The 14,774-nt window shown below is 40.9% G+C and overlaps 1 protein-coding gene across 1 annotated transcript in view; it reads left to right on the top strand.

The window, feature by feature from the left end:
• Positions 1 to 14,774, top strand: part of thsd7aa (thrombospondin, type I, domain containing 7Aa) — a 158,012-nt gene that overhangs the window by 69,595 nt on the left and 73,643 nt on the right. The window contains exons 5-6 of the mRNA XM_085263407.1: positions 6,351 to 6,506; positions 9,313 to 9,513. Coding sequence (XP_085119533.1) covers positions 6,351 to 6,506; positions 9,313 to 9,513 — 357 coding nt within the window. The remainder of the gene's footprint in view (positions 1 to 6,350; positions 6,507 to 9,312; positions 9,514 to 14,774) is intronic.

Below are 14,774 nucleotides of genomic sequence, written 5' to 3'. Positions count from 1 at the left end.
AGCAAAGAACAACTCTGAAACACCTCCATCAAGCCTGGAGAGCAAATCGAAAAAGAAACAGCTTAAAACAAAAATATAGAATTAATAAAACTAAACTTTATTGAAAACCAAAAAAAACACATATTATGATTTAGTATTTCTATTAATTAGATCATGTACTGACCTGAGTATACTGATTAGTGCCAGTTGCACTCAGCCATTCATTAATATTGCTGGAAACATCAATGTACTTTTACAAATGGGATGAGAGGAGGGTCAAAAAAAGAAAGGTGTGGCTCTACAGACACCCTTGTGAACTACAGACACCCATTACACAACATCCTCATGACCAGAGCCAGGGACACAGACGGGAAGAGAAATGTGCTAAACTTGACTTGGCTCAGTCCGGTGTTGCCTCGCCGTGCAGGTTAAGACGAGGAGATCGAGAATATTCCAAAATTAACTGGGTTGGACAGAAGTGGGATACTGACAGTCAGTGAAACTGACCCTGAGGGGGAAGTGGATTAGAGTAAATGCAGTTTTGGTTGCTTGAACTAGACCACTGGCCTGGGAATAAAAAGCTTACTTTTAGTTCATTGAATTATGAATTATTTATTTTAAAAGTACCTGTTCTATTTTATTGTGTCTATTAATGTTCTATTAATTTCTTATTTATTTTACTCTTTCTGTGCACTTTGCAACTGTTTCTCTGTCAGAAGCCCTTAATAAATAATTTTTGATTATTAAGGTCCTGATCTGGTTAACTTAAGACATTTCCATCTCCAGGCATATGATTTATCAGAAGACCCTTCGATTCTTCTATTTCACAATGCTTATATAATTTTGTAATTTACACTTTAAAAATGGCAACAGTAAGGGCTATATTGGAACCTTGCAGTTCGACAGATAACAAGTCACTTAGAACGCAGCATTGTGGAGACAACAGGATGTGGCAAACCAACAGGGAAGATGCTGTAGCTGATCAGTGTCTTGACTGGGCTGCACTGCCAGGTTGCATTTAGGTGTTACATGTGTTTTCGAAATAGTGTATGCATCTAAAATCCCATTTGATACATTTTTATATTGAGTTTTTCCTTCTGTTGTGTGCTTAATTAATATTTTTATAATGCAGAAATTATACATTTGTATTTTTATAAAATATCATCTGCATAAAAAATGGCTTCATGGTCTATGGTGGCTGTTTGAATACATTTTTGATATTTTCATTTTGTCTGATTAAATCCTCTACTGGCTCTATGAAAAATGTAAAGAGCGAAGCAAAGAGAAGACATCCTTATCTAGTAACATTGTGGAGCGTGAGGATAAGATTAAAATGTGAGATTTATTGATAAGTAAAAGTTGTTTACCTTTAATAACATCAGTCTGGTCAGGATGAATTAGAATTGGTATGATTTTGTCTTGTCTAGATGCCTGAGCCTCATTTATAATTTTAATGTCTGTATTGATTTGAGAAAGCAGCTGACAGTCAGAGAGGCTGGCGTAATCTTTATTTGGTTTGGAAAGCAGGGTGATCATTGCTGTGTTCAAACTTGGTGAGACTGGTTTTAAAATCTGAGGTCATTCTTATGAGTAGTGGAGATGGAAATGAGCAGAAATGTTCGTAGAACTTCGCAGTGAAGCCATCAGGTAAAAATACTTTCATGTGTTTTTCTTTCTTTATTCATGTTTTCTCAGTTTGCATACAGTTTTTATTATTGCATTAAAACTTATGTTGTATTAGCAACTCAGTGACTCATTGAATGCTGTAAATTAGTGACTTTATCCATCTTAAGGTTTTGATTGGTTTAGTGGCTCCTTTTTAGAGATTTCTCTCAAAGAAAGAGAGGACCATATTACTGACTGGAATGTCTTAGGCTACGTTCACACTGCAGGCGAAAGCGCATCAAATCCGATTTTTTTTGACCCCCTGCGACCCATCTATCCCATCATGGTCTGACAGTGTGAACGACACAAATCCGATATTTTCAAATCCGATCTGGGTCACTTTCGTATGTGGTGCTGAATCCGATACATATCTGGTGTTTTAGAAAGCGACTGCTGTTTGATGGTCAGGTCGCATTAAATCCGTCTTTTACGTCACCGACACAAGACAGACGCCAATTATCAGCGCCGGAGAAGACATTGCGAACACTTCCTGGCCATCCAGTGTAGATGTCAGTGAAACTGTTGGGAAGACAACGTTGGAGAAACGTGAACATTTTATTTGTACTGTACAATCTGTAGATTCTGACAGAAATCTGCAGCTATCCTTTGAAGCACCGCTCCTCTAAAACAGCAACAAGGATCATTATTAGGTTATTTACATTATTATGTAAATAACAAAATAACTTCAAGCAAAAATTGGGAAACGTAAAGTCCGAAGTCTTTATATTAAGGGCCATCTATCAAACAATGCTGTTTGTGCTGGGTCTAAACAGAGCGCGTTGTGTGTGACGCCTTCTTTTGCGCATGCGGGCCGCTTTGGGCATTCACACTAGAGCGCGTTTGCTGTCGCATTTTATTTGTAGTGTGAACAAGCAGACAAAAAAATCGGATTTGATCAAAAAATTGGAATTGAGCATTAAGACCTGCAGTGTGAACGTAGCCTCAGAGTCACTTTGTGTATCCTGATCCCACTTAATCCAGCTCCACCTGTCTATTTTGCTTAGCCTAATTTTTTCTGGTATGATTATTAGTATTTTGTTGCCAGAACACCCCAGTAAGACAAAAGAATCTGAAACCTTGCGATATTTTAAGATGGGTAAGTGAGCTCTATTGAGCACATGTTACACTGGTGGCCTCACACACCTCTCAACAGATGCTTAATTAAACTATGCTCTAATATTTGTTCCAAACTCTACCAAAACATTAAAAACAAACAGATTTTGTTGCTGACTAGTAAATTGCTTTTGACCACAGCAGTGATATAATTTCTTAGAGCTACTGTCATTGCAGAACTTGTGATTTTTAATTCGGATCTAATTGGCTGATAATTTAGCTGTTGTAATGTAAGAATTTGCTCTCTAAAGATGATCAGCAAACCCCAGTGGGACTGAGACCTTAATATCTCAGAATACTGAACATTATGATCAATGCAACACCTACAGGGCATGAAACTGTGGCATGCTATATATAATAGCTGTGTAACTCTGATGCAATGAATCCTCATCTGGAAAGGAACTGGCAATAAGGTTATTAGTCAGCTGGTGCATAGCAGCACAGAGCAGTGCCCTCTGGTGTTGGGAAGCACAGCACAAAGAAGAATGAGTCACAAAGAGTCAGAGCTCTGTTGTGCTTTTAACCTTCACTGGTAACGACTTCATCAGTTTCTTCACAAATAGAATTTTAACTGTTAGAAAAAACAATACTCATAACGGTCTCACAGAAATTACATTATGTACAGCTATTTTCAGTGTCATTGATACTGGGAGGTCTCCTTCCAAGTCTAGAGCGGGGCATCACTGAGCTGCTGGACAATCTAAGGTGCAACCTAGCAGTGTTGGGGTGGACCAAAAGATAATATCCCAGAAGGGTTTAGGTCAGAAGAGCATGGTGGCCTGTCAATGGTATTAATTCCTTATCCTCCAGGAACTGCCTGCATAGAGGCATTTGAGGTATTGTCATGCACCAGGAGGAATCTAGAACTGACTCCACTGGTGGAGCTCTGAGATTGCCCATCCTGTTCTTCCTTGCACAGAGAATCTCCTCCATGCTCTTGAGACTGTGCTGGCAGACATGGAGGGGCTGAACTTCCTGTGCAACCTTTGTAGAGTCCATGTATTGCCTGTGTCAGTATTGCCAAAAAAAAAGAAGGAAAAAATAGAATAGAATAGAATAGCCATGTTATTGCACACGTACAGCAAAATTGTGGATTCACCTCACAAACTGTGGATGGAATACAAATATAAATAGCTGAACAGCAAGAATAAATTTCAGAGAAGAGTAGTATGTACAACAAGTGGAATACATACATCAGGAAGACGTCTATCCCAGGAGCCTATCCCAGCTAATAGGGCGAGAGGCAGGTCGCCGATCTGTAGCAGGGCCAACACAGACAACCCACATTCACACCTATGAACCTCTTTCTAAAAAAAATATTAATGTAGGGCAGATGAACATCCATTGATATCAGGTAACTATAAAAGATATATGGCAGAGTAACTTTGTAATTAAGATGAATTTAGTAGACACAATTACGATATCAGCCAATAAATGAGTGTAGGTAGATTTCTTCTACATATTCGTATGCATCAGACAAGTGGACTGGACTGGTTCTTATACAGCGCTTTTCTACTCTTCTGAGCACTCAAAGCGCCTTACACAACTTGTGCATTCACCCATTCGCACATTTTTCTAGGTGCTTTCTAGGTAACATTCACACACACTCATACTCCGATGGATACATCAGAGAGCAATTTGGGGTTAGTATCTTGCTCAAGGATATTTGGCATGCAGACTGGAGGAAGCCAGGAATTGAACCACCAGCCTTCCGATCAGTAGATGACCCGCTCTACCACCTGAGCTACAGCCACCCCAACAAGTCAATATGCAACTCAAATGCTGCTGATTAATGCAATGGTTCAAATAAGTAAAAAGAAAACTGGGGCACCATCGGGAAAGGGGTCGGTGTTCAAGCCCCTTCCACCCCCACCCTCTGCACGTGTCTGGACAAATGTATGACAGACACACACATCATCGAAAACTAAACACATTTTCTATATAAATTCAGTTAATTTTGGTTAGTTTTGTGAAAGCTCATTCTAGTTTTAGTTAGTTTTCCTTTTTTTTTTTTTTTTTTACAAAGTCTCTTTTTTTTTTTCTACATCCATCATCCATCCAACAAAAATGCTTTTTTACTTCTAGTGTTTGTTATTTGGTTAGTTTTTGTTAACGATAACAACCTTGCATTGGACTAGGTCTAAGTAGAGTCCTTCTGTGAGTGGCCTGATCCAGGAGCAGGTGGAAGGGGGGATTTGAAGGAGGCCCAGTTTGGTGATGAGGATGTTTGGGATTGTGTTGCTGAACACTAAGCTGTAGTCCACGGAGAGCATCCTCATCTCAAGATGGCTCAGTGCTCTGTGAAGGGTGATAGTAATGGCATCCTCTGTGGACTGATTTGCTTGTTCAGCAAACTGGTGGGGGTTGAACGAGGAGGGAGGCAGGCAGTCTCTGGTGTGCTGAGAAACACTTCATGACTACAGACATGAGAGCTATAGGTCTGTAGTCACTGAGGCTGTCTATTCCAGTATTTGGGGGATGGGAATGATGGTGCAGGCCCTCAGACAAGTAGGAACAGTGGCACGAGTCAGGGAGAGGTTGGACAGCCTGATGATGAAAACCCATGTCAGTGATCTCCTCCTGTAAAACAGGTGTAATCAGGAGGAATACGATTAGAAATGAGTATATCAGAGGTAAAGTTCAAACTGAGCAGTTTGGAGACAAAGAGAGGCAAAGATGGAATATCTTGGAATGAGAACAAAAAGATCCAAGAGGGAAAATTGTAGATTTACACAAGATGAGGAGGTTCGCCTTGACCTATTTCCAAACAGCTGCAGATTGCAAACTTAAAAAATCTTTTTGTTGATGTTGAATAACTGTTGAATGGCAGTCTATAAATCACATCAATAACTTAAGCCAGCCTAGATCTCAGCTTGAAGTACTTTTTGAACTTTCTAGCAAGAAAGAAAATTAGATGTGACAGGAGTGACTCAAACGGACAAACTCTTGCTCTGGGGCCCAGCTCTGTTTCACTCACCCAGAGCATCACAGGGCAGTGGTGGTTGTAACACTATGAGAAAGAAAATGACTGCTTTCTATCTTACCCGCTATTCCCAAAATATTAACAATAGAACCACCAGTAGTCCATGATAAAGTGACTGGATTGCTCATCCGCCAGCTTTTGCCACATTAGCACTCAAGGGCATGTCGTCTACTGCCTACCGAGCAACGCTATTAAAGGACACACCTTTGGCTAAGCAATTTGTATGTGCATGAGTTCTGCTGTGACACAACTATGATGACTCATCAGCCTGACGACCTTGCAGACAGCCATCTGCAGCTGATGGAGCAGAGGTCAACTGACAATCAGGACTCACTATGCCGTCTGTCATGTGTTGTAGAAGTCACATGACTGTGGGTATATGCAAAAATACATGGATTATCACCCTCAGCACCACTTACTGAACAGATAGCTGAGTACTTTCTAATCACTTTACAAGGCTTTGAGTGCTCAGGTAGAGTAGAAAAGCCTTATATAAGAACTATATAAGTCCATTTACCATTTTAATGAGCTAGTTTGTTTTTAAACTATGTCTTAAAGCCTTTTGGCATAGATTAACACTGTGTCTTTGTGCTTGTCTGTGTCTCTATAGCACTGCGGCCAGTGGACAGTAAGCTTTGTCTGGGTATTCCTCCAAACACCACCCAACTCTGCCACATAAGCTGTCCTGTTGATTGTGAGGTATCTTCGTGGCGCACGTGGGGACCCTGCACATATGAAAATTGTCAAGACCAGGTAGCCAAGAAAGGTAAGAGATACTGTTAGGGTTACAATAGTATATTGTGTCATAAAGTGACTAATCAAAGGAGTTCTGTAGGGTTTACTTTCCTGAAATCTCCCTTTAAAAATTGCATACCCCTTCATCTGCCCTACGGTTGTTATTGTGCCCCAATAAAACAAATAAGCCAACAAAATTTGCAGTGCATTGACTTTTACCCAGATTTACAATGTACAAAACATTCTACCTTCATATTCTGTAGTATTTTACTGTGTTTTTGATTGTGTATTGCAAATGTTAAACTTGATGTTGACAATAAAGTCAAAATCAATTACAGAAGCCATACAGTTGGAATGGGTCTCTGACTGCTGTCGTGGGGATGTTAGTCCATCAGTAGAGTTGACACAGTCACTGCTTCATCTCTAGTTATCCCTGGAACAGCAGTGTCCACCATGACTCTGCTTTAATGAAGAACATCAAATTAAAAGGATGACTAGAAATTGTTGAAATGGATCCTTCTGGCTTTATTTACTTTTATCGTGTGTCACTGTCAGTCCATTCCCTCCCTTGAGATACTTTGTCAGACCTTTTTTGCAGCTGTCGTCCTGAGTATAACCTGTGCACTTCAGAAATTATCTGGCAACTTCAATTTGCAGTCAAGTCATCAATAAACATTAGTGAGTTGGTTTCACATGTCCATGCCATGTGGTAATTTTTGAATCATGAGGCGTTCCTTTCCTTATCTTTGCTTTTCTCTTCCTTCTTGTGATTCAATTTAATCTTGTTTTCATATGTTTTTATTTTTGTTTGGTTTGTTTGTTTTCAGAACTATTTTTTTCAGAACTGTTTTCTCTTAACATCTAATCTTGTGTTCCTGTTGTTGGGTTTTACCAGGGGTGCGAAATTTCATGAAGGCATTTCATTCAGAAAGGTGTGTCTTGATTGTAGATTTGAAAAATGACCTCATTAAGAGTGTTCTTAACCAAGGAAAGTATTTTGTGATCAGCCACTTTATTCGTCTCCTGTGTCCTTCCAATGTCACTGAGCTGGATAAAGAATACATCAAATTGCTGACTTGGCCACTCCTAAAGTATTTTCTATCTCTCTCATAGGTTTATTTCAATTTTTCATGAATGACTTGCATCAAGATCTCTTTGGACCTCATGTTGACATTTCCAGTGAACAGCCACTAAATAGTTCAACACTTGAATTGAACTTCAGGTCATTTGTGACTGACTAAATGACTGAATAAAGAAACTGCTTTTCAGTCAGTTTTGAATGTTGGACGTCTGAAAATATGGGACTATGTATAAAAGTGCATCTAAGGAATTTTGTTAAACCTTTTAAAACTGAAAGTCTTCACTGCACACACATCTTTTCCCAGTAAAATCTACCGGGGTACAGTACAGTGTTAAAACAGTAAAAAAAAGTGTCAGATTTATATCAAAGTAAGTGTTCAACAGCAAACTGAGCACTTGTTTTCTATGTCACATTTCACTTTCTGAATTCCACAAGAGGGAGGTTGCCATCATGTTTTACTATATAGACAGCCTATGACATCCTTGACCAAGTCCCAAGCTATGTGTCCTCAATTTATGCAGTCAGCAGTGTTCAAGAATAAGACATGTGACCTGGATAAAACTGCAGTGCTATCATCTTAATTAATGTTAATTAGCCACAGCTGACTGAATTTAGTAGATGACAGTTGCCTTTTCAAAATGTGAAATGGTTTTAGGACACAATGAATAATGCAAAATTAAAAATAAACAGAGCCAAAATCTTCATGTCAAAACAAAGATTCATAACCTATCACATAGCCTTCACTCCTGCCTTTCAGTTATTGCATCCATGATACACTCTGCAGATAGCAAGTCAGTGATGACTGAGAGTATAGCATTCAGTCCTCATCTTCGTTTATACAACCCTAATCCCCACCTCAACTCTTGCCGATCAAAAAATTTCCCAAATTAATTTTTCTCTTCAGGCATTAGTCATGTGCAACATATAACAGACAATCAATGCAGGACTACATAAACTGCAAGTGTGCAAAAATTGCAAAAGAAACAGAACAATACAGGCACAAGACAGCGCAGACACAAACATGCAATAGAAAAGCGCAACAATGACAGTAGGTTGTGCAGAAAGTAACTTGATATATGAAGGTGTGTGTGTGTGTGTTAGTCCAGTGTGTTCAGGAGTCTGGCGGCTTGGGCGAAGAAACTGTTTCGCGGTCTGGCAGTGAGCGCCTGGTACCTGCCAGAAGGCAGCAGATTGAAGCTTGTGTGTGAGGGGTTTTCCACAATGCTGGTGGCTTTGTGGAAGTAGCGGGTGTGATGGATATATGCATTGCATTATTCATCATGCAAAGTTCTTTGAATCTTTGTTAATTTAACTCCTAATCCATCCAATTTTATTTATAAAACACTTTAAAATACCAGGCACAGGACAAAAGTGCCGTACAGAGAATAGGTCAAAAACAATAGAATAACAGAAAACAGCAAATATAAATAAATAAAACACACAATACATAAAAATTAAAACAGCCCTATATTTAAAAAAACAAGATAAAACCGCATAGAATCAACTAAAAACAACGAAAATAAAACTAAAAATCTCTAAAGGGAGACCGTTCCACAGTTTTGGAGCTGCTCCAGCAAAAGCATGATCTCAGTCACTTGTGCTACATGTAACAATGGACTGTTAAAAGAAATATTTCAATAAAAAACATCTGGTGAAAAAATATGCTACAGTTGTACACAAGCTTACACACAGGGGTAGCCATGGTTTATTAGTTTGAGATCATGTAGCTCATTAGATTTCTGTTGTTCCCCCAAAGGCTTTAAATTGAGGAAGAGGAGAATCATCAATGAACCAACAGGTGGGACAGGAAACTGCCCCCACCTGGTGGAGGCCATACCATGTGAAGACCCGAGCTGCTACGACTGGCTGGTGGTTAAACTGGAGGACTGCATCCCAGATAATGAGAAGTGTGGACCAGGAATCCAGATCCCTCAGGTCCAGTGTGTCAATAGTGACGGTGAGTATATGTGAACATATTTATCCTAGTCCGAGGTTTAGGAGTAGCTGGTCTCTGAAGTGCTTGGAGATTGCCTTTAAGTTTTGGTTCCAAGCAAAAGCTACTGTGGTGTTTTGACACTTTCCATAAATTATCTATCACTCTGCTAGCAAAACATCCCCAGGGTACTATCTTCATACTGTAGAAAACTCAAAACACTGATGATTTTCTGTAGTCAGGTCTCTCTGAGTAGACAGAAGATAATGTTTACAGAAGGTGTAATTCACACAGAGTCACGTGACAATTATGCTTAAAATTGTCTACTTTAAAAATACTTTATGTAATTTTGGCACACTATGTGCCATCACCACAGAAACAGTGCCAGTGGAAAGTCAGGGGCATTTCTCCACTGTCACTGAGTTTTCCTGTTGCCCTCTGTGCAGGTATGGATGACAGGTGACCTGCGGTCCCACTCGCACTGGCTTTATCACACAGTTGTCTTTCAGTTGGCACTGACATTTCACACTAGGCATGTCACACAGATGGAAGCACAATAAGGAGTAAGATGTGAGCATGAGTGAATTTTATCTTGATAATGGAAAATTCAACCCGTTCTCACTCCCAAAGCGTAACATTTTACGCTAGGTGACAAATCGTCACCATATTACGTTTTCGGCTACCCACCACGTTCCTAAATGACGACCTCGGAAAAAGAAGAAATATGAGAACCGTCTGGACTGAACCTACACATGTTCGCTCTTTTTCTTCAAATCGCTTAGAAACACGCTATTTAACATCATTAAAGTCCTGGTTAAGGTCAGGAATAAGGTTATGGTCAGGGCTAGGGATAAGGTTAGGTTTAGGGCTGGAATACAGGGCTGGAACGTCTACTACCGCGGGAGCGTCATTGCACTGGATTCCAGCAATAACCCGCCGCGTACCATAAGAACGCCGAAGGTCTCCTTTCGCGTTCCTCAGGAACGCCGCGGGACGTGACAAAACGTCGACATGTTACGCCTCGGGAGTGAGAACGCTCTGGAAAATTGGACAGTAGCTTATAAATTTGTTGATAGACATCCACTCATCATGATGCACGTGCCTTTAAAGCTGCTGTGAAAGCTCGCCTAAGGGTGGGTGATAATGTGTTATGTACATCATACTTTAGGAGGCTGTGTGGCACCTGTGCTGGGATGTTTCTTACACCTTTTAGGATGATTATTTATTTCTAAGTAGTCCATCGATGATTTTATCGTAGTCTGCCGTCCCATTCACATCTCTGTGTGTTTTTCACAATCAAAAGATAGCATCATTTTAGAAATGCATATGTTTAAAGTAAAAGTCTCAGTGGTTTAGAATTGTTTGGCAATGAGACACACTACATCGATGATGTAAATGAATCATTTTTTTAGGTTGTAGTCAGTGTGATGTAGGTCAGTCTTTTCACTTTGACTGATGCAGAGATTCTTGTCCTCTATCCTGGTTAATCTCAATATGCTCCTTGCCCAACACTGTATTTACTGTATTTAATGTAGATTTCCCTATTGTTTGTGCTGTTATGACCAATTTCATCATGTTCTAGTGTGAGTGTATAGCTACTTTGCCTCAGGGATTTTCCTCTCACTTACACAGACATAAGGATTCAATGATTCAAGGAGCTTTCTTGTCATTTGCATCACATGTTTACATGAGGTGAACAAAATTATGTACACACGGTCCCGGAGCGAAAAGAAAAAAGAAAGAGAATAACGAAGAAACAGAATTTTTTTTTCAAAAGTAATAAATAAATAGTTTGGGGGGGGGGGTTAAGAAAACAGAATAACAAGTAATAAAATAATACGATAAATAGAGTGCAACAACCTGAGTACCAGTATGGAGTTTGGATATAGAATGTAGGTATAACTACTTTAGCAGCAAAAGGCCTTGATGACCAGCAGTGATAAAGTGATGGTGTCAGTAAGTGTCAGTAGTGGTTAAGGTGCTGCAATATCAGTTTTTCTCCATTTATGCATTGAGAAGTCTCACAGCTTCTGGAATTAAGCTGCTTCTCAGTCTGGTAGTTTTGCAGTTTTGCATTTTATGCTCGTCAGCTTCTTGCCTGAGGAGGCAGAATCTTGGGATTCTGAGTTTGTGGTCTATTGTTGTTGTAGTCGAACTGTGTCATGGTCCTGGGTTGTTAGACCCAGTGTTTTGTGTTTATTATCGGTGGCATCTTATGTTTCGGGTTAATTCTTGTTTTCTTAGTTCTTCGGGTTTTGGTTCTGGTGTTTAGTGTTTTATTGTTCCTACCTGTGTTCTTCTCCCCTGTGCTCTGTTCATGTCCCGGAGTTTGTGGTGCAAAACAGTTTGTGAGTTTCCTGTTTTACTTTGAAGGTCTGTGTCTCGTTATGCCATTAGTTTCAGCTGTCTCCACCCCTGCGTGTCATTTCCTCATTACCTGGTGTGTATTTATAGTGTGTGTTTGCCTCTGTTTGTCCTTGCACTGTCTGTGTAACTTGGTGAATATCTGTGTCTCTCTGCGCTTCATTCTCCACTCCTCATCCCCTATGTCACCTCCTTATGTTTTTTCCTGCATGTTGTTCTGTGAGTTATGGTTTCGGGTTTTGTTTGTTACTAGTTAAATACAAAATGCTGTTTCTAAAAGAAGGTGTTTATTATTAAGGGGATGACATGACCCTGTGTGAAAAAGGGATTGCCCCTAAATCTAATTTCATTACCTGGGCCCATGTCCTGTATGTTTTAGGTTTGACAGTGTTTTTAGTAGATAAAGGTGAATGGCTTAAACATGAATTGAGCTCTGGTTTGGGGAAGGCCTCGGAGGGGACTGATAGCAGCTCCTACAGATAAGAACCAGAAGGGGTGTGTTTGTAGGCATGGTCCCGAACCTGAAATACAGATATTTTATCTCCAAAACTGGTTTGGCCACCCTTAGCAGCAACAACTCCAGTCAAGATTTGCAATAACTGGCAATGAATCTTTTACAGCGCTGTGGATGAATTCTGTCCCACTCGTCTTTGCAGAATTGGTGTAATTCAGCCATGTTGGAGGGTTGAGCATGAATCGCTCATCCCAGAGCATCTCAGTCAGATTCAGGTCAGGACTTTGACTAAGTCACTCCTGAGTCTTCATTTTGTTTTTCTTTAGCCATTCAGAGGTGGACTTGCAGGTGTGTTTTGGATCAGAACCCAAGTGTGCTTCAGCTTGTAGTCACAAACACATGGCTGGACATTCTCTTTCCATAGACAGTAGAAGTTATGGTTCCATTACCACAGAAAGTGTACCAGGCAGTGAAACAGCCTCAGACCATCACATTATCACCACCATATTTTACTGTTGGTATGATGCTCCGTTTCTGAAATGCTGTGTTGCTTTTACACCAGATGTAACGGGACACGAACCTTTCAAAAAGTTTGACTTTTGTCTCATCAGTCCAAAGAGTATTTTCCCAAAAGACTTAGGGATTGTCAAGATCTTTTCTAGCAAAACTGAGACGAGCCTTTTTGTTCTTTTTACTCAGCAGTGTTTTTCGTCTTGGAACTCGCCATGCAGGCTGTTGATGCCCAGTCTCTTTCTTATGGTGGAGTTATGAACACTGACCTTAACTGAGGCAAGTGAGGCTTGCAGTCCTTTGGATGTTGTTCTGTGGTCTTTTGTGACCTCTTGAATGAGTCATCGCTACTCTCTTGGGCTAAATTTGATCGGCCGGCAACTCCAGGGAAAGTTCGCCACTTTTGCCATGACTCTCCTCTGTGGTTCTCTGGAGTCTTACAGCTTTAGAACATAGCATTACAATCTTTTAAACACACACATAGAGAAAGAGATAGTATAAACAGAGCAAGTTGCTGTAGAACAAAACAAATTTAAAAGTCAAAACTGTAGAATTAAAGGGTGGATGGACAAGCAGAAGAAGAAGGCCTTCGTGTCCTGCACAGCCAATACTGGCTAACTCTGGAGGCTGAGGCTGGGGCCTGACCGCCCTCAGCCTTGAAACTGGAATGGATGTAGTGTGCTTAGTCTCTGCTCATGTTCAATCTCTAGTGGATAGGGAATCACTCTCTGGCTTGGGCCCAGTGTTGGCTTATCCAGGCAGCCCTTGTCCTAGCCATAGGAATTGGGTGCGGTCCCGATGTTGACTGATCCAGGTGGAAAGACTGATGATGTGCTGGGTGGTGACTGCTGCTGTTGCAGTGTCAAGGCATTTGTGCCGAGCTGCTGCAGCGACAAGGCTTGGGTGTAGGACTGCCAGTGCTGCAACAATGACGATGGGCATCGACAAGGCCCACACTTCCACTTTAAGGACAGCACAGTCTCAGGCAGGTAGCTAGCAATCGCTGTGACAAGTGGGTGGCTTGCTGCCTGTGTGCTAAACCCACCAACTCTAATTATAGGTGAGGAGTGGTGATGTGCACCAGGCAGTTGGGAGACATGGCGTACCCCACCACCACACTTTCCATTGGGGGACTTATGGTCAGGCGAGTCCCTCCGCAGAAACACTCATGCTATGTGATGAACTATTTGCCGCTCGTAAAATTCCTTGTCTGCTCGGTCCTTTATCTGGTTGTGTTATTCTGTTATGGCAGGATAACAATCCCCCAATCCCAGTCCACGAGGGCCAGTGTCCCTGCAGGTCTTATGTGCACCCCTGATTATACACAGGCTGGAGATGAACCAGGGGAGGGAGAGGTGATGAGCTGTATGCCTCCTTGGTGTTGGCATACAATAAGTCCAATGTTTTATTGTCTCTGGTGTGGCAGGTGACGTACTGGGTGAAGGTGGGGAGAGTGGACGACAGGGAGATGTGATTTAAGCCTCCAGAGAGCAGGAAAAGGGCCTAAGGGTGCTGTGTTTGGAGTCTGCTGGTTACAGTGTGCAGGACCTCACAGGCTGCTGCAGCGTTAGCAGAGGGCGGGGCATGCACAGCTATCATAATGACGTGTGGAAACTCTCGCGGTAGATAGTACGATCTCATGCTAACCGCTAGCAGCTTAATAATAATAAATCATAATAATACATTTTATTTGGTCACCTTACAAAGAACAAAATTAATAAAAGGAGCAATAGTCATAAAATATATAAAATAAGTTAAAATGGCAAAACAGAGCTTGACAACAGATAAAATCAGCATTAAAGCGAATAAGCCAGTTTAAACAGATGTGTTTTGAGCTGTGTCTTAAATATGGAAAGGGAGTCAATATTTCTTATGGCTGGAGGAAGAGAGTTCCAGAGCCGAGGAGCAGAGCGACTGAAAGCTCTGTTCCCCATAGCAACAAGGCGTGAGGATGGAA

This window comes from Mchenga conophoros, linkage group LG22 (assembly GCF_057382185.1).
Source record: "Mchenga conophoros isolate Kocher_MC1m ecotype Shallow Benthic linkage group LG22, M_conophoros_male_GT1.1, whole genome shotgun sequence".
In the NCBI taxonomy this organism is placed as follows: domain Eukaryota; kingdom Metazoa; phylum Chordata; class Actinopteri; order Cichliformes; family Cichlidae; genus Mchenga; species Mchenga conophoros.
This window is presented reverse-complemented; position numbering and strand designations above follow the sequence as displayed.